Source organism: Nanorana parkeri, unplaced genomic scaffold (genome assembly GCF_000935625.1).
Source record: "Nanorana parkeri isolate BGI_ZX_2015 unplaced genomic scaffold, ASM93562v1 scaffold569, whole genome shotgun sequence".
Taxonomy (NCBI): domain Eukaryota; kingdom Metazoa; phylum Chordata; class Amphibia; order Anura; family Dicroglossidae; genus Nanorana; species Nanorana parkeri.
Window position 1 is genome coordinate 981684 of NW_017306837.1, and position 19756 is coordinate 1001439.

At 39.4% G+C, this 19756-nt stretch overlaps 1 protein-coding gene across 2 annotated transcripts in view; it reads left to right on the top strand.

The window, feature by feature from the left end:
• TMEM2 (transmembrane protein 2) overlaps window positions 1-19756 on the top strand; it is an 88552-nt gene that overhangs the window by 33165 nt on the left and 35631 nt on the right. Inside the window, exons 3-11 of one of the 2 annotated variants that reach the window (XM_018562273.1) lie at window positions 664-1016; window positions 3487-3627; window positions 8475-9036; window positions 9708-9877; window positions 11319-11507; window positions 14088-14257; window positions 16636-16830; window positions 17919-18124; window positions 19388-19457. In XM_018562273.1, coding sequence (XP_018417775.1) covers window positions 686-1016; window positions 3487-3627; window positions 8475-9036; window positions 9708-9877; window positions 11319-11507; window positions 14088-14257; window positions 16636-16830; window positions 17919-18124; window positions 19388-19457 — 2034 coding nt within the window. In that variant the 5' untranslated portion in view covers window positions 664-685. The remainder of the gene's footprint in view (window positions 1-663; window positions 1017-3486; window positions 3628-8474; window positions 9037-9707; window positions 9878-11318; window positions 11508-14087; window positions 14258-16635; window positions 16831-17918; window positions 18125-19387; window positions 19458-19756) is intronic. The other variant, XM_018562275.1, reaches the window with a different exon arrangement.

Consider the following 19756-nt stretch of genomic DNA (forward strand, 5'->3'; position numbering starts at 1 on the left):
TATCCTGTTTTAAGGAGATGAATTAAAAAAAATCGTTCTCATGAGACAGCAGGGGGTAATTTGTTCAACATGCATTGAAGAATGGTGGCACATCTTGCTTTAATGGAGAATCATTTTGAGGGTCTGATCATATGGCTACAACTATCAGATCTTTGCATGTTGGAAGCTTTGTACTTGCTCCTGTGCTTAAAGTATCCTGTGTGCATCAGGTGGAGAGTTTGCTAGTTGTCATGTGGGTACCATATGAAAACTCATAACAGGTTTATGATTGACGCCTGAATAGAAACCTCTATATAAAAATCTCAGTGTTTTCCTTAGTGCAGGGGTGGACAAATTAATATGGAATCTAGTAGCCAGTCTGTCCATTCCAGGAGCCAGCTTGGTTTTTTAGGAGCCAGCTCCATTGACAACTACTAGAGACAACTTCTAAAGTTAGTTGCCAAGTGTAATTTTCAAGGAGCATTGGTTACCTGGCCCCTGGGATTTGTCCAGCCCTGATTTTTAGGGCATATGGATATCGCTTAAACCTGTAGTGGCAAAATGAGTAATGAATACAGTTTACAAAGCTGAGCGTTATGTCAGATTTTTCGGATGTGTATCTATTTTAATTCTGTACCTTTCTATGATCCCCCTGTAAATTTTTGTATGCTTTCTTTTTTCCAGGCAGATTTGACATCACATAACCATGCATTCAGGTGACTACAGAGGGGGCTCCCGACTGTTCCTCCAGCCTCAGAATGGCACCAATATTCGCTCTCCAGGTTACGTGCCTGGCAGAATTGTTCCATTACGCCCCCCACCTCTTCCAAAGACTCAAGCATCAGCCAAATTTAATTCTGCAGGGCAAGAAGCACATGCAACATTTGGGTTCAATGGAGATGAACAGAACAATCACGCAAAGATCATCCGCAGGAGAAGACATAAAAACACTTTAATATGCTTTGCTATTTCCAGCCTGTCATTTTTTATCATACTCGCCATTGTTCTAGGAATATCCTCAAAGTATGCCCCTGATGGTAAGTTTACATTTTATCCATTTATATACTGTTGGGGATCAAGCTCAGTGGTGAGGATCGAGAGTCAGCATACAGTTGCTGTGGGGTGTGCTGAAAGTGAATGACTGGCAGAGTGTTGAGGGGGTTGCTAACAGAGCAGTGAGGGTGGGGAACTGACAGAGTGGTGAAAGCAGGGGGAAGGTTGTCAGAGTGTTGAATGAGAGGATGGTGAGTGCTGATAGAGTGGGGTGGGATGGTGGCAGCGTGGCGAGAAAGGTGCATACATGCAAACAATTCTTACTAAACTTGGGGGGGACAGCCTGGACTTTGGAAAGTCAACCTCCCCCAACTATACCCCATCTCTGCCAACAACCTCCTCTGCTTTTACCACTCTCCCTGCTGTGTGTGGGAGTAAAGTTGTTTACTGCCTTGAAACATGGGGGTCCCTGGTTCAAATGCCGGTCAGGACACAAACTGCAAGGAGTTTGCATGTTCTCCCTGTGCTTGGGTAGGTTTCCTCCGGGTATCCTGGTTTCCTCCCACACTCCAAAGACATGCTGGAAGGTTAGTTGGCCCGGTATGTATGTGAAATAGGAACCTTAGATTTTAAACTTCTTGAGGGCAGGGACTGATGTGACTGTGCACATTATGTAAAGCGCTGCATAAATTGACAGCACTATATACCTGCAATAAATGAAAGAGTGCCAACTCCTGGACGATTGCGCCTATTTGAGGTTACTGTAGCTGGCTAGTTTTTGCTACAGTAGCATTCCACTGTTGTGTGATGCTACTGGCATTATTCTGTCTGAGCCCAGCTTCTGGCTGTGCAGCATGTGTATGTATTGCTCGTTCTACAACTGCGTGTGCGTGGTCCCCACTTCTGCACATGCACTGTGGTGAAACGATATGATGGTGGTATACCATGCATGGGTGGTAGTGTTGATCCCCTAGGTTGCTACCATGCTTGCACTGAATACCACTGCCATATTGGTATGTCAGAAATATGGTTGAGAAATCCTGCATGACTTGTCTGTACTGCCACTACCGCTCGGGTGAGATCTCGCCATATTTCTGACATCACAATATGTGGTGAGCAACACAAGTGCGGTAGATATTGCGCGCATGGCAAGCATGCCATAGATACCCTGCATACCACACATATCGCCATATTGGTTCATCACAGCCCAGGGAAAGGAAATATAGTGGTTGTATTCGTGTATGTGCAAGGCACAGACCACCTGCACGTTGCAGTGACAGAGGCTAGTGAAAGAGCCGGAAATAGGAATAGGGCAATGTTGATTACTTCATGCCTCGCGTCTCAGCTCTTTTAAATTACGCAACCACCCGTCATATTAAACGGAACCCAGATGCCATCTTAAAGAATTCCATGGGGGTTAAGTTATTCTTTAAAAATTGTCCTTTCTAATTACAATTTTTGACTTCAACTACACAAAGATTTTTTTTATCTCTAACCAACTAATCTAATGATTCCCTACATTATTATTATGAGAAATCTGCATTTCAACAAAAAAACTACGAGGGAAACAAAAATGCCATTTCACTTCCTGTATTCTTCTATTAATATAACTATACGATAATGTTGCATGTCATCTCTCTAAAGTCAATAGGGAAGATTGTATGAGGAAAGAGCAGGGAAATGCAGGAAATAAAAATGTATTCAATAGTTCTGCTTCATGTGTACTTGCATATTACAGTCTGCTATTCTTATCTGAAGATCCACGATGTTTCCTTTATTTGGTGAAACCTCTGATCTTTATATTTATCTCAGAATGATTCACTTAAGAAGAAATAGATATAGCTTCTGGCTAAGATGAGTCAATTTATCACATTGCTCAAATCTAAACTCTGAATGGCTGAAGTTGGGATATAACGAGTGTCTTGTAGTGCTTTAGCATGCCCCCTACCTAACTTGAGGAAAAAAGCATTTTTACTTTTGTCTGTGATTTATGTTGCAGAGTTTCCCTTACTTCCTGTGCAGAGAACAGATTGTCCTGGAACAATAAGCAATTGGAAATCTTTCTAAGGCTGACCATTACACTATACAATTGGATTGTAGACTTTTCTTCACATCTACCATCAACTATGTAGTGTAGGGACATGTCTAATTTCATAACTGGCCAATAGATTGTTTGGGTTTGTCCTCATATTACATAGTTTTATTTTAAAAATCGGATTGTATAATGTATGGCTAGCTTAACGGAGACTCGGGCAACAATAAAACCTAACAGGAGTCCTAGTCATTCCCTGATCTATCCAAAACTAAGAAAACAAAAAGTTTGGGCTGTAGATACACTTTATTAGATGTACATTTTACAGATATTTTCACATTTTGAAAATTATTTGCAGACCCAGTTGTTACAACCCATTAAATTCTGCTGATGCCCTACTTGTACCTGTTAAAAGAAAGGTGGATAAAAATAATACTCATTCTTCCTTTTTTTTGTTGTTGTTTATTTTGTTTTTTTTACAGAAAACTGTCCAGATCAGAACTACTACCTTAGTAACTGGAATCCTGGGCATGACACCACAAAGAAGGTAGTCATTAAAAAAGGGGACCTTTTACGTTTGCAGTCGGACGCCACGGTGTACTCTATAACCATACAGGATGGAGGTGTGTATGACCTGGTAATATATTGAGGGACTGTAGTAAGCAAGTGGCCTCTAAAGCACTTGATTGAGATCTTTTCTAATTGCATGTAACTTTATTCCACCAGTGATGACTGTGTGTTTTGTCCATTGCAGTTTAAGCATTACATGAGCAGTAATTGAAAGATTTATATCATACTGTACTGTTTATCAAAGTGTGATTGCAGGATTAAAACATGTAATCTCACCTGTGGGTTCTTGTTAGGCAATCTGATACAAGGAAAACAACCTTCCTTCCTACGGCTGATACTGCACACTGTAAAATGTTGCTGGTATATGATGCATGGAAGGCAGAATTAAATGGGGTTTAAATCAGAGTATACAGTTGTCATTGCCTTGAACTTTTAGATGTTGACTGTGGTTATTCTAGAAAAGCGTAATCCTCCATTTTATTATTTTAATTAAAAATGTATTGTGAGCGTGCCTCATTTATGTTTCTTCCTTTCCTCCCTTAATATAAAACATTTCTAAAAATTTCTAACATTTCTAAAAATTGTACACTGGGGATGGTATATACTTGCATCCTGAATGAGGAGTCAAATATCAGTATACCAACGTTAGTAGGTGAAGTAGTACATTTTGGGGATAATCATTTTCTTGATGCAAGAATTCAAAGATAACTGGATCTACCATTTAGCGTGTCTGCACTATTAATGTATAGTAAGCGCATGTATGCAGGCCATGAACGAGGTTCCACTGCAAACACAAAGAATGCTGCTTGCTCTATTTTTTTGTGTTTGCAGTGGAACGGAACGCAGGCAAAGTTTTGCCACGCGTCTGATCGCAATGCGGGCGGGGGAGCGTGGAAGTGGTGCTGTTGAATTCAATGCACTGCCACGCCTTCCCCCGCCCCAGAACGCAGGGGGAAGTTTTGTGAGGGATTGCTGTGCATTCCAGCAGCTACCGCTCTAGAACGTGCCACATTCGATGTGAACAAGCCCTCAGGGATACCCCTGATGTATATACTGCTTTTTGCACTTGGCCGTCTGGAATTATCAAGAATGGGCAGGGGCTGCCTTCTTGCCATTCATGATAATTTATTTCTAGTTATTACAGGAGCAGAGAGCTTATGTAAGCAAGGAGAAAGTGTTGATATAAGCAAACCATAATGATAGGATAGTGGGAGTACTGGAGTCTGTGTTTTGTTAGGAAATAAGTAGTGTGTATGTTATAGCTCTAATCATTACAAAACATACTTTTCATCTATAAATCATTATTAATGTACCAGTAGTGTGATATGCCAATCTGCTAGTTATGATAATCCAGACATTTAGGCAAGTGTCTGCTCTGCTCCCTTGAGGAGGAGGAAAAGGGTACATTAGCAACGTTTTAAGGCAAGTGACTTATCTGCACCCTTAAAGGAGTACTATGAGTTGAGTGCTTTTCACTCATCCTCATAGTTCTAGCCGACCTGTGACAATGAAACTGTCACAGGTCTGCTCAGTAGATCGGGAAGTGAGCGAACACATACAGGCGTTCGCTCACTTCTCGATCCTGTCATGGCAGAGAGCCGTGACGGGAGGAACTGGATTCCATCCGCTCCGATCCTCCAGCGCTGACTGACGGAACGAACGGGGGAGGGGGCGGGTACAGCTGGCTCTGCCTCTAGATAAGCAGAGCCAGCTGTCACTCACGCAGCTGGGCGGATCCGGACATAATTGTCGGGATCCGTTTCAGCTGCAGCGTCTCAGTATACTGTGAGCTGTAGCTCGCGGTATACTGAGCTTAGGGTGACGGGAGGACGCTAGTTTGTGTCCTCCCGTTAGCCTTTGGAGAACTATGGGGAAAAGCCCTAACCCCATAGTTCTCCTTTAAGGAGGGAGGAGAAAAAAGTGCGTTAGCCCACTGTCGGGGTAAAAAAACCCAACCCAAGTTTAGGAAGATTTAAGTGAAGACAAACAGGTAGGGATGCACCGATACTATTTTTTCCAGACCAGGTACAAGTACCGATACGTTCCCTCAAGTACTCGCCAATACCAATTGACCATACCTTTTTTTTTTTACCAACCTGTGACAGCTTTTCTAAAACTAATGATTTTAGGACAGTGATGGAGCACTAGGGCCCAGTCACAGCTGCAACTTCTGCAACCCTGCTAGTTCTGCCACTGATTCCAAGCTGTAGAGGGACTACAAATCTCAGCAATAGATTATACAGCAAGGCAGAATACCATCAGCTATAGAGGACTACAAATCCCAGCAATACATTATACAGCAATGCAGAAAGGCACTGGCTATAAAGGACTACAAATCCCAGCAATAAATTCTACAGCAATGCAGAATACCACAAACTATAGAGGACTACAAATTCCAGCAATACAATTATACAGCAATGCAGAATAATATGAAGCTACTGTCCTGGCAGAAATACCAGACCTAGTAGAAACCAGGAACAGAGAGATTTGTGTGCTTCCATATTATAATTTATTCAAACGTTCTGCTACCTCACAATAGATTACATGAGTTTTTAAGTGAAGCTACATTAGCATACTTAATGAGACACATCCCAGTGACACCCCACACTGGGCAGGCATGGAAAATACAAATCATCCAATTATATTTTATTATTTAGCACAGCACTGAAACAGTTCATTGTAACCGCAAAGTCACTCCCAAATTTATCTTATTTATTTTTTTTAAATGTCATCAAATCAAAACCTTCATTTCGGAGAAATAACCCTATTCTAGTGGCTCTATATGGTGAGCTGACCTTAGTCTGGTGTCGGACACTATACCATATTTTGGATTATTTGTCGCCTTATCACCTGCCCATGCTCCAAGATGCTGCCAATAACAGGAAATTCTGCAAACCTGTGAACCGCAGAATGAGGTTGATAATATCTGTGGAATTTGTGAAATACAGTATATTCTGCACAACTTGCAAAAATAAAGCTGATAATATCTACAAAACTTGAGACTTATATATAAACAAAATGAAGTCTTGAACATGAATATAAATTGGATTCTTTACCTTAACCAACTTTTCCACCTCGCTGTGCGGAGGCTGTGCGGGGTCTGACCAGGGCTGTAACAGTGTCTCACCAGGGCTGTGCGTGGTCTCAGGGGGCTGTGTGGTGTTTTGCCAGGGCTGTATGCGGGTCTCACAATGCCCGGTATCGGCGCATCCCTACAATTAGGGAATGCGCCAAAAGAACACCATACCCACAGTAAAGCATGGTGATGGCAGCATTATACTTTGGGGCTGTTTTTCTTCAGCTGGAACTGGGGCATTAGTCATTGTAGAGGGATTTGTTCAGTTCCAAATGTCAGTCAATTTTGGCACAAAACCTGCAGGTCTCTTGTAAAAAGCTGAAGATGAAGAGGAATTTCACCTTTCAGCATGACAACTACCCAAAGTATACCTCCAAATCAACAAAATAATGGCTTCCACCAGAAGAAGATCAAAGTTTTGGAATGGCCCAGCCAAAGCCTGGACCTGAATACATTTGAAAATCTTTATGGTGACCTGAAGAGGGCTGTTCACAGGAGATGTCCTCGCAATCTGACAGATTTGGAGCACTTTTGCAAGAAAGAGTGGGCAAAGATTCCCAAGGCAAGGTGTGCCATGCTGATAGATTCCTATCCCAAAAGACTGTCGTAAAATCAAAAGGTGCTTCAACAAAGTATTAGTTTGAGGGTGCGCATATTTATGCAACCACGCTTTTGTACATTTTCTATTTTTCCCCGTTTAAAAATTTCAGTTTGTTTGTAATTGAATTGCACAGATTATAGGTCACCTTCAAAGTGGGAAAAGTTCTGAAGTGGTTTATCTTGGTCTGATTTTTTTTTTTTAACGTCTTAAAAACCTGGCATTTTTACAGGGGTTTTTAGACTTTTCATGCCACTGTATACTGTCCAGCCACTAAACTATATTTGTGGCTATTGTTTCTTTAGATAATACACTCTAATTTCATATTGCAATATAAAACAAAAACGTACTAAGCCTAAACACACACACACCTTGACAACCAGCCTCAGGCTGTCTGAGCTTTCACACTAAAATCCCATTAGACTTGAATGGGAAGTGCCTGACTACAGGAGCAATGTCCTATAGGTACGTATGCACTGCCAGCCCGGAGTTAGATTTTTACTGGTCCGGATTGCCACTGTTGGGAGAGGTACATACCACCTACATAGGGGTGGTGCTTAAGCTTAGTGTATTTAGGGTGCTAGGGAGGTAGGCTTGTCCTGAACTTGTCATTTTAAGGATGCAAGCGTGAGTAATGGGTAAAGTCCTGTTAAGCATGATGCTACCTGGGTTTACAATACCCAGTTACTCTCTCAGAAACATTATTATCTCTGTTTTTTGATAACTATAATATATTAAAGTTAAATTAAAGGTCGAATTTAAATATCTGCATTACATTCTCCTCTTTGGTGTAAAAAGATTGTCTAAGCATACAGACTTTCAGTAGCTCATTTAAAAAGTGTTTTTACTTGTTGGTTTACTGAGGTGTTGCAGCATTGTTTGCAAACATTTTTGTTTTTTACTTTTGGAGCTTAGATTGAGTTGGTTTTATTTTTTTCGAGCACATTTTTGTTCTGAAAAATACTCTTCGCTGGTCGAAAATGAAGAACATAAATTTTATAGCTGAAGAAAATGAAAAACAGTGACCTGTTTTTTTATCATGTGCTCTCTGCATCTCCTGTGTTCTAAACATACTGAGAGCAACTGCATTCTTGAAGAAACAACTTGAAGAAGGCACTTTTTTTTCTGGGCTGTGTGATAATTGTTATGATTTTGGCTTGCCAGTCTGAATGATGTCAAAGCATGCGCAATAATAATGACACAATTTATTATTGTTTTGTTATTAGGAAAACTTGTCTTTGAAGACGATGCAAATGGGTCCAAAAATATTACACTGAGGACTCGTTTTATCCTGATAAAGGATGGTGGAGCGCTCCATATTGGAGCAGAGAAATGCCGCTATAAATCAAGAGCAAATATTATTTTATATGGTAAATCAGATGAAGGAGACAGTTATCCAGTATTTGGTAGGAAGTTCATTGGTGTGTCATCTGGTGGAACACTGGAATTACATGGATCTCAAAAATTATCTTGGACTCTGTTGACCAAATCTCTTACTTCATCTGGACTTGCAGCTGGATCTTACAATTTCGAAAGGACATTTTTCAGAGGACTGAATGTAAGAGTTGTTGATCAGGAAACCGCACAAGTTTTAGTCACCGAAAAGTTTGACACTTATGAATCTCAAAGTGAAAGCAAAAGGCTACAGGAATTCCTCAATGCATTACCACCTGGGCGTATCGTTGCAATGGCTGTTGGGGACTCTGCAGAAAGGAATCTACTTGAAGATACTCAGTTAACGATCCACCGTCTTCTTGGAAGTAATCTTGTCCGCGGATTGGGTTATAGGTATGGTCAATAATTTTTTATCTGCATGTCTTATCTAAAAAAGGAAATCTTAAAATGGATAACCATGAGCTATCATCTTGAAAGAGATTGACAAATAAGTGATATTGAGAGTTTGGGTTCTATGGAATCCCTTGCATGCTTAAAAATTTTACACCAATCAAGATTTATTCCATTTTTGGAAAACAGCATGGCTACATATGCATCCTATCGTTTACATTGAGACTGTATGATACTGTATATATAGATATCACTGTGGCCCTAAATGATGTAAGCATCAGAATCGGCTTTGGCAAAATCTGTGGTTTGTCTTGCATTCTGACCCACAGAAAAATATATGTACAGAATGTGGTCTCAGTGTGAACACTATAGAGATATACAGTATCTGTCAATTGTGTTTACTGTATAGTAAATCCACTGTTGCCAGGGTGTTTATGTACTCTGTAACTTATCAATAAATGTGTTTGAAAGCTCTCTTCCATCTACAACTTTACAGTTTACTAGTTTACAATTATTGGTACTCTTTGTAAGATTTACTTTACCACACAAAAGGGGTTTGGCTTCTGCAGACACATGGCCTGAATTCTGTTATTAGTAAATAGACTTATATAGTTCTTATTTCTTTAATCATTTGGTTTTGGTACTGGTGTAATTGTGTTTGCTCTCTAATGCAGGCAGGCTTGGGCTCTTGTTAGTGTTGTTGGTGGCAGTAACACTTCATGCAGTGAAAGTACCAAAGACTATGAGAATCACAGCACAGGAGGAAAGGCAGAGGCCATGAACATTTTCTCCACATTGGATGGACAGAAGTTTGCTGTGAAAGCATACAGTGAATGGAAGGATGGTATGTACTAGCTGTGTGTAATGCATATTTTGCATATTTCTATTTGCGCATTTAAGTTTACAAAGTAAAAAAGAAATGAGTAGGGTATCTGTTATGTGCTGTTAAACGGAATCAAGTAGATTCCTAATGTTATGACTAGTGTAGCATGCAATAACTCTTTCTTAATAGAACCCCACTGACTGAATATAGTTTACACAAAAATGTATGTGGTTGTTGACCTACAGGTAGTGTGCCTAGATGATCCATGGTACTGTCCTGAGAACTGTGAACCCTGGCTCCTATTAGGGCCAATGTTGACAGGCTTTGATGGGCAAACGCTGCTTACATTTCACATCAGTTTGATGCAATTCTGACATAATTCAGAATTCCTTTTATAGGTGCATTTGGCCTGCATTTGACCAGCTTCAAGCTGCTTTTGTATTCTTATAGCCTTGTATAGGGCTATTAGAATACAAAAGCAGCACAGTTCTAAAGCAAACACAAGTCCTTAGACACTGGCCGTAAGGGATGTATTAGGCAGGGACAACAAATATTTTTCTAAAGAAGCTCAAATACTAGTTAAAGTAGAACTGAAGCCAAAACCTGTTTTTTGGTTTTGCATAGAGTAAGGGAGTGTTGCAGACAAACAGTCTGATAGCCACAACAGGAAGAGAGAGGAAATCCCTCCAAATAGAGGGTGGTCAGCAAGGTCACCAGAACTAGTGTCTCCATTGGAAGATTTCCCATCTATTCCTGTTCTGATGACAACCCAAAATTTGGGATTTTCTTTTACTTTCAGTAATAACGGTCCACAGGAAAAATAGAGAGGACACAGACAGCAATAAAAACCTGAGAGGTGTTCTAATCCCTCTCTACTCTATCCAAAACTAAAAGAAAAGTTTTTCTTCAGTTGCACTTTAATGTAGAACCCAACAGTTACTTGCAAACCTGAAAGATATATTCTATATTCAGTTGAATTCTCCATTATCCACAAATTGTCTCATTACATTTGGCACAAGTTTTTTCAAATGTTATAACAAAGTTAAAGGATGCATTTTCTTACCCATGGTTATTTGATGTACATTGTATATGGCGGTTTAACATATATATCCATTTACATATTGCATTGACATTCAAACCATTTTTAAGGAGCATCAATGACATTAGCTGATGCTTTCTTATATTTTGTAATTGTTTAATGTAGTAGATAAAAAAAAAACATGTCATTACTAAATAGAAATCTTTATCTGTGGTTGGGCCACTTTCCAAATGGGGGGGGAAGTATGAATACAAGCATTGGGTAGCCAAACCCGGAATGATGCGCATAGCGCTTGGGCTGATCATCATATTGTACTGACCTGACTACATTTGCTATGGTTTGATTAGTAGGGATCAGAACCATCTGCCAAGTGTTATAACAGAGTGTACAAGCACTTACTTTTAATTGTTTGTTTTCCTTCAGGTAAAGCCTTTTCGGGGTTTGTTGTAGAAGCTGTTGATGGCATTATATTGGACCTTATGGATGATGTCCGCAGTTGGCAGCCAGGGGATCAAATAATTGTTTCCAGCACTGACTATTCTATGTATCAAGCTGAAGAGTTTACACTCCTTCCTTGTCCAGAATGTAACACATTTCAAGTAAAAGTAAAAGGTAGGTAGCTGTGATTTTAAAACCTATCTATAGGAACAAAAACTACGCTTTCTGTAGGGTTACGCCTGTACTGCAAGAATTAACTGCAAGGGATAATGTTTCGGGGAGCTTTTGTAAAAGACGTTTAGTTACCGATCCCCGCTCCTGCAGGGTCCGAAACAGCACCTAAAAACGCTTCCCCTCTCCTGTGTTCCATTGTTCGGAGTCCCTCTGATGTCATTATGTCGAATGCAGGGCCCATAGCCCTACATTAAAAGTGAGGACGCCGAGGGACAGTCCACAATTTGGGGGAGTGTAGGGGAGAGAGGTGAGATGAGCACCAGCTGGGAATCAGATAAGAACAAGTCCTTTACACAGATACCCAAGACATAATTGAGCAGATACCCTTGCAGTGCCACTTTCACAGTCCGGCAGAGCGGTGTGGGGGCGGTGACAGCTCTGTCACAGGAGGCTGAGCTCTCCTCCCGCACCGCTCACTCAGCCTCCTGTGACAGCGTGTCAGAGAACCATGACATTATGCACAGTATCTTGGTCTTGTATATGGAGATATACCTGTGAAGATTTAAGAGGGGTGACACAATGTCGAGAATCCTAGCACATTATTCGTTTGTCAGGGGTCTGTTTTAGACCCCTAATATTTCCCTGAAGCCTTAAAATAAATAAAAAGTTTATAAAAAATAACTAAAAATGAAATATTTAAAAAAAATGAAAAAATGAAAATAAAAACATTTTCGGTTTTGGCCGGACAATTTTTTTTATTTCGTTTTCGTTTTCGGTTTTTACATTTCTATTTCGGTGCACCTCTAGTTCTAAGTAAAGAATACATTTCAGTCACATGATTTACTAATTGACCACCTATATTGGTAAAAAGAGCTTTCCGCACAGAAAAAAAAAGATGCACTAGTTTGTTTTATGTAGATGCCATAATGCTACTAGACGTGGAATGGCAGTTACTAAAAAGCATTGTAAGGTGGTAGCACATTGGCCATGCAAAGGAGCGAACTGTAACACTTTGTGGCCTAAATGACATTATATTAATGGCTTACTATAGTGGATATGTTTTTAAGACACAACGTTACTTGGTGTGGTGGATTACATTTGCCATTTTACAAACAAAATTCCAATTGTTTAAAGCCATCTGTGACACTGAATGAAATACAGTTATTAGTGCCTGCTACTGAGGAAAATAGAATGCTGATTGACAGTCTTCAAAGCATAGCACAATTAAGGCCCTATGGGGGGGTCTAAGGGCAAAGGTTCTGGTTCATCTCATATCCTTGAAGGCAATGGGCTTACTAGAATAATACTGAATAAAGGCTTGTATGTGAACAAAGTATGTGGAGGCCAGGCTCTGCATTCCAGCCAAGTTTCACATACTTATAATGCATATGTTGGCATGGACATTAGAAGAAAAATAAAATCTATTTTGGTATAGTTTCATGATATACTGTACAAGTGAACTGCCGTAGAGCTTTCAGCATGATGGAATTCATAGCCAACCCACTTATTTCTGATAATGCAACAGAGATGAATGGTGATTAGATAGTATCCAAATGAAGGGATTGTAGCATATAACAGGATCTGTGGAAAGGTAAGCTAATTGTCATTGTCTTTGCATGGCCAGCCTTTGCATTAATTAAAGAAGAATACAAGTTAATCCTAACTGTAGACCTAGTTAGATCTTTAAATATAGCCTAATAACAATATGTTTTTAGCTGGCCATACACTAGTAAAATGTTGTGCGAAAAAAATTGTTTTCAGAATGTTTGTTCAATTTTCTAATAGTTAAAGACGTATTGGGCGAGTTAAATGTACTCTTCCCAATACTTCGAGCTGTCATGTGACACTGCAGCTGTCACATGTCTGCTCTGTAGATCGAGAGCTGAGTGATCAGGAACTGCTGATCTCTCGGTTCACAATCTCCCTGCAGAGAGAGGTGACTGTCAGGGATTCCCTCCTTCCCTCTCTTTTTCTCCAATGCTCACTGGGATGGGCATAGCTGACTGTGGCTCTAGAGGGGCATAGCCAGCTGTCAACCTGCAAGTGGAGTGGATCCCAACAATAGTGTTGGGATCCTTCGCAGCTGCAGCGCGGCTTTGCGCTGTCAGCAAATGGCAGGCAGTAGCATGGCTGCTGGTATGAACAAGCCCTCAATCCAGTTTTGCTTATGTTTTCTAAATGTTGATGTAGTTTGTAACCTCTATAATCTAGGTTGATAAATAGTTGTTTAGTCCTATGATATGAACCTTGCTTGGTTTCTTTGAAAAGCCTTATACTTGAAAATTGTTTAAAAGGCAATTGAGGAACACAAATAATGGCTGCTGTTATGCTCAGAAAAGGGTTAATGCTTGAGTAGAATCTATGCTCCCAAAGGCAACATTATCAGGGCTGCCTATGTGGTGACCTTGCAAGGTGTTTTGTGACCTCTGCTCTTTTAGCAGTATTTTACAGTTCTGAATATGTCATGGAAAAATTCACTACTAAGATACTGATATGTGTGTATCCTTTTGTGCATTTGGAATCACAAAACTTTTGCAATTTAACTTTTTTTTTTTTTTTTCTTCTCCCTGTGTCCTTTAGAGACACCTTTGTACTTCCATATGGGAGAAATCACAGATGGGCTGGACATGCGAGCGGAGGTTGGAGACCTTACCAGAAATATTGTAATCCAAGGTGAAATGCAAAAGACATGTTATGGAAATAACCAGTGTCAATTTTTCAACTATGACACTTTTGGAGGGCATATTAAGGTTGGTTAACCTCTTGTCATGGTCTTAGATTTAGTGTTTTTGTTTGGCTGTTCCTGTGCAAATTGGTAGCAATGGCTAAATCCGACAGTGTTTATATGTTGTAAACAAACAACGGGTATGAGTTAGCCACATACCTATGTTCATGTAGCCCTTGTGTAACCTTTAGCCCTTCAGTATTTTAGGCCTCATGCACACAGACTTAATAAAACTCTGCATTTAGATCCATAAATCATGCACACAGCTACACTTACATCCGTAAAATTGCACTGCATAAAGATTCGTCAAATCAAAATAGAAAAATCTGTGTCAGTAGTTTACATGTGTACCCTTATGTCAGTAGTTTACATGTGTACCCTTATAAATGGCTCTAAGTGCATTTGCATGCTAACCCTAAATTTGAGCTAGAGGAGTAGAAGAAGAATTTTGCTGATCATTTGGCATCTAAACACATCATTCTAAAGGATGGGTTATGTTTGCCTGGTGTAAGTAGATGAATCCACAAAATATTTTTATACAATGTGTTAGTGTTCTGCCTGTACCAAAGACATAAAGAAAAATCTGTAGCACTTGCTGGTATCTTTCTGATATGACAATTCTTTATTAGGAGGTTTATCATTAAATTAAAACTATAACTAAACTATATCAGGGGTAGGCAACCTTGAACTACAAGTCCCATGAGGCATTGCAAGATTCTGACAGCCACAGACATGACTCCCAGCGGCATATGCATAGCGGTATTTTAGTTTCGACCGAGCTGAAGTGCGAATGTTGCCTCTGCGTGGTCTATATGCTTGGGAATGTGCTCTAAAATATCACAACATGTAGTTCGTGGTAGTCAGAGGTTCTTACATGGATCATGACTAGAACCAGTGTGACCCAAGTACTGACAGTGAGTGTTCACAGCAAGAGCAGTAGCAGCTTCAAGGGTGATAAGCCAGTACTACAATATGGGGTGCCGTTTTGTTTGCAGAGAAGGTACCAATAGAATATGCTTTGAAAGCTGTCTTTTGTGTTATTTAGGGGCTGTGCTTTTAAGAGTAATATACCATATGGTGTAAAAAAACAAACATTTTGTATATGTAAAATGCTTTCTTTACTGCATGGTTGAGTCGCAGGTATTTACTCAGCACTGTAATCCATTACGATATGACATGGATCCTTTTGGTATATTTATATTTGTTTTCTTATTAATGCATCACACACATTTTTATTTCTGTGCAGGAAAGAGCAGAGGCCCTTTTCAAAGTCTGTATAGTTTATTAACACCTTATTTTTTATTTAATATGAGATTCTCTTCTTTCCTCCATGCTATTTACATTCCCTGCCTTTAGCTCTTTGGAAAATTCTGTGTGCAGTATTATGTTAGGCACAGGGAGCCATGTGTGGGATGTCGTGGACAGAGCGCAAAGGCCAAACGCATCTTAGAAACCAAACTGCTGAACCTGAACAGTAATGAAAAATAATGTACATAGCAGCTCAGTTGGAGGAAAATATTGTCTGGGAAATTGTAGTAAAAACACAGGTTATTTTCAAAAGCCAGATTATTCTTAACTCTGTAAACTTGTTTGCAGCTTTGACAACAAGGTCCAGATCGCTAAATCCCCTTCTACTATGAGATAGAATGGTTCCCTATTAAGACCCTGCCCCCATGCATATATTTACATCACAATTCATTACAATTGTAAAGGTAAAAAGATAATGTGCTATTTATGGAAATGTGTAAATGAAAGTAATTTTGTTACTATAGATAAAATAATGACTAAATCCCAAAACACTCACTGTAAGTATTGGGAAATATATGAAGTTCATGTATTTTTAGATGCAAAATTACTAGGAACAAAATCATTAGTTGAGCACAAATTGGAAAATTTCAGTAATCACAGTTCTAACAATTTAGAATTCCAAGCGTTACCGCCAGTCTCAAAGTCTTTGCAGCCACTTATGATACATTTAAACTTTGTAAATCTTTATTCCAGAGAATATAACTCTCTTGGGTCTATTAAAGGAGCAATGTTGAAAGTGATGTAATCTTTTCACAAATCCATGTCCATATTTCATTTTTTCAGTTTGTTTTATTTCAGTAAACTCAAGTCTCGATGCTTCAGTTTACTGCACTTCGCACATAAGCATTGTCCTGGGTGATCTTTCATACAAATTTAGACACAGAATGCATAGAGGATGAGCAGTCTGCTTCTGACGTTGCTCATGGTGCTGCAGGCATGGGATGTATGCAGCAAAAAATATAATTTTTGTCCCTCATGGGTATGCCAGTTTGGGCTCATATTTCGATTGTATAAGAACCTTTAGGATTATAAGTTTTTAGTAAAACCGGATTTTTCCTGAAATTTCACAACTCTTTACAATATGTTTTCTTTTAGATTGTACAGAACTTTACTTTTGTCCATCTGTCTAATGTTGAACTGAAAAACATGGGTCAGCAGGTCATGGGAAGCTACCCTGTCCATTTTCACCTTTGTGGGGATGTCGATGACTCGAACACTTATGTGGAAGGCTTGTCCATTCATCATAGCTTTTCTAGATGTGTCACAGTCCATGCAACCAATGGCTTGTTGGTATGTAAGAATTATGTTTAAGTTTGTGCTGTTTCTTACAAGGTATAGCTGCATCTGCTAACATGTTTTCATGTTTTTACACTATTAATCTAATTTTATTTGGAGACTTTTTCAGCCATATTTTTTTAAAGAGACAGGGTATGTAAAGTGGGAGGTCCAGTTCTCTTCCCTGCTCTATAATAAGGAATATGTTTGATTCGATATGTTTGCGTATCCAAATAAAATTGTTTGCCTTTAAACCTCTGAAACATCTGGTCCTACATATACTGTTTTATGTGCTGCACCTGTGGTGCTTATTTACCTTGTCGCATGCAGTACAGGTTCACAGCCAATGAGCACAGTTCGGAATGCTTTAACTGACAGATCGGTGTTTACTACATACTGTTTTGTCTTGGAAAAATAGAGTCTCCCACTCATGTCCTTTTCAAAGCTGACAGGGACAGGATGCTACAGGCATGCTTATTTTCTGCACATTCGTGGCAAAGGAAAAAAACGGAACTGAAGAAATTCTAGTCATAAAAAGTGAATATGAATGCACTAAAGCTGTTTTTAATATAGTCGTTTTTAAAATTGTAACTGCACCAAGTGTTTATCATGTGGTGCCATGAACAATGATGACACGCTGTTCTGAAATTGTGCTTACTCATAAACTTGAAAATTGATTGATATTCTTGCCAGGCAATCAGCTAATGGTGTTGACATTTGTTGGAACGTATGAGGTCCTGTAGCCAAACTGTTTGGCACTGAGGCAGGTATCCCTTTTGCCAGAAGCAGGACAGTACCTCCAGGATTTGAAACCAGCCCAGTAGGCCATACAGTTATGATATACAAAGAGCAAGCAATAGAACTTGCACTTTTTTTCTGCCAGAGTTGCTTCACAGACATCTGTTTCAAGTTACATTTATTTGTGGTTTCCACATATACATGTTAATAAACTGTAATCTGATGTTACATTGTGTGCTTTTATTTTTGGTTTTAGAGGTGTAATCTTCAATAGTATTTCTATACATATAAGTTTTTTTTTGCTCATAGCACTACATAAGCTCTTCATTAAAAAGTCATCAGATATCATTTTCTAATTTCTGCAGATAAAAGACACAATTGGCTATGACACACTAGGCCATTGTTTCTTCCTGGAGGATGGCATAGAACAAAGGAACACTCTGTTTCACAACCTCGGACTGGTTACTAAGCCAGGCACTTTATTACCCACAGACCGAAATAGCACCATGTGTACAGCCATGAGGGATAAAGTATATGGGAACTATATCCCCAATCCAGCCACAGACTGCATGTAAGTATTTGATAATAAAGCAATAAGACATGAGATGGATCTGAAATAGTTTGGGAAAAACAATCTAAGTTTCAGGTTGCCTAGATTCTGTAGATAGATAGATGATGCAAGAGCCTGCAGGCAGTAAGTACAAATTATTGCCCTGGGAAAATGCAGAGATGTCAGTATTAAACATTTTAATATGCATAACCTCAGGTACACACTTCTGTGTCTGCATTTTTCACTCTTCATGTATTTTTTGTTTTGGCCAATGACAAGCAATATCTACTGTGACATCATTAGGCATCGTCTTCTTGCTGTCCATTGTTTTCTTCTGTGGTTGTGCTGTTATGGCCGCTATACCAATGTTTATAGCACCAGCCACAGCCACTGCCACCTTTTTGATGGAGGAAGGGACAGCGAAGAAGAAGCAAAGCTATTGGGTCTGTCTAGTGATCACAAATGGAAATGACAGGCTCTGACCAGGCAGATGAAGGCTTTGACATCCTGCATTCTGCAGCCTTGTCTCTCCATCTCCTCTGCATCCTCTCACAAATGTGCATGCATTTTTCGTACAACTCCATTAAAGTCTAGGAGGACAAAATTGCACCAAGTTGCACCTAAAGAACATGCATCATTTTCAAAAACGACCAAAATATAATTGTATAATATTGAATGGCACAATAGGAAAAGATGGGATTCTTGATGTACGATGTCGCACGATGGAGTTAAAATCGCACAGGTTTGAACAGGCACTTAAAATGACACTAAACTCAGGAGTTAAATCTTAAAAATTAATTCAAGTGCCTAAACTATTAACAAAAATGTATCTTATTTGTGTTTCACTCAGCTGTAGATCCTCGAATCATCTCTGAATTGGTGCTGACACTGTCCTTCCTTCTGGAGGATGGCTTCTTTTGTTCCCTATGGTCCCTATGTGTGTTGTAAAGTAGCCACCGCTCCAAGATCAGTCCTGTGATAGACTACAATCTCATGTTTAGTTTGCTAATTTGTGTTGAGATTGTAGTCCATCACGGGAGCGAACTTGGGGTGGTGTCTACTTTACAACACTTTAAGTGCAAATGTTTATACAGAAAAGCAACAGTGTCATAGAAACAAAATAAGTAGATGTGCAGTGTGCTGACCTTTTTTTTTTCTTAAATCTGCTAATTTATGCTACTTTACATTAGTGGATGATAATATAAGGAAAGGGGTTTTTTAAGTTATATAGTCATATAATTCATGCATTCTAATTGGCTGTTTTTGTGGTTTTGTACCTCTCAGGGCAGCATCAACATTTTGGATTGCAAATCCCAACAATAACCTCATTGGCAATGCAGCAGCTGGCTCTCAGGTATGCTATATGCATGGTTTTGCCTTTACGTGATTGGAATACAGGCATTAGTATAATGGTATTTTTTATGTGTTCCAGGTTCTCATTATAGATATTTCATTTTATTCTATGTAGACACAGTGGAATCAGAGTGTATTTTTCAATCGTTCAGGCCTTTCAGAAAGCCAGAATTCACACGATATTTTAACGTTTACTCCAATGTAGTAGCAAGCAACTGCAAATACATCCATATTTTGCTAAAACACATAAAACTGGGGTACTCTATTATGTAAATTTTGCTCCCTCTAGGGAGTCTTCTC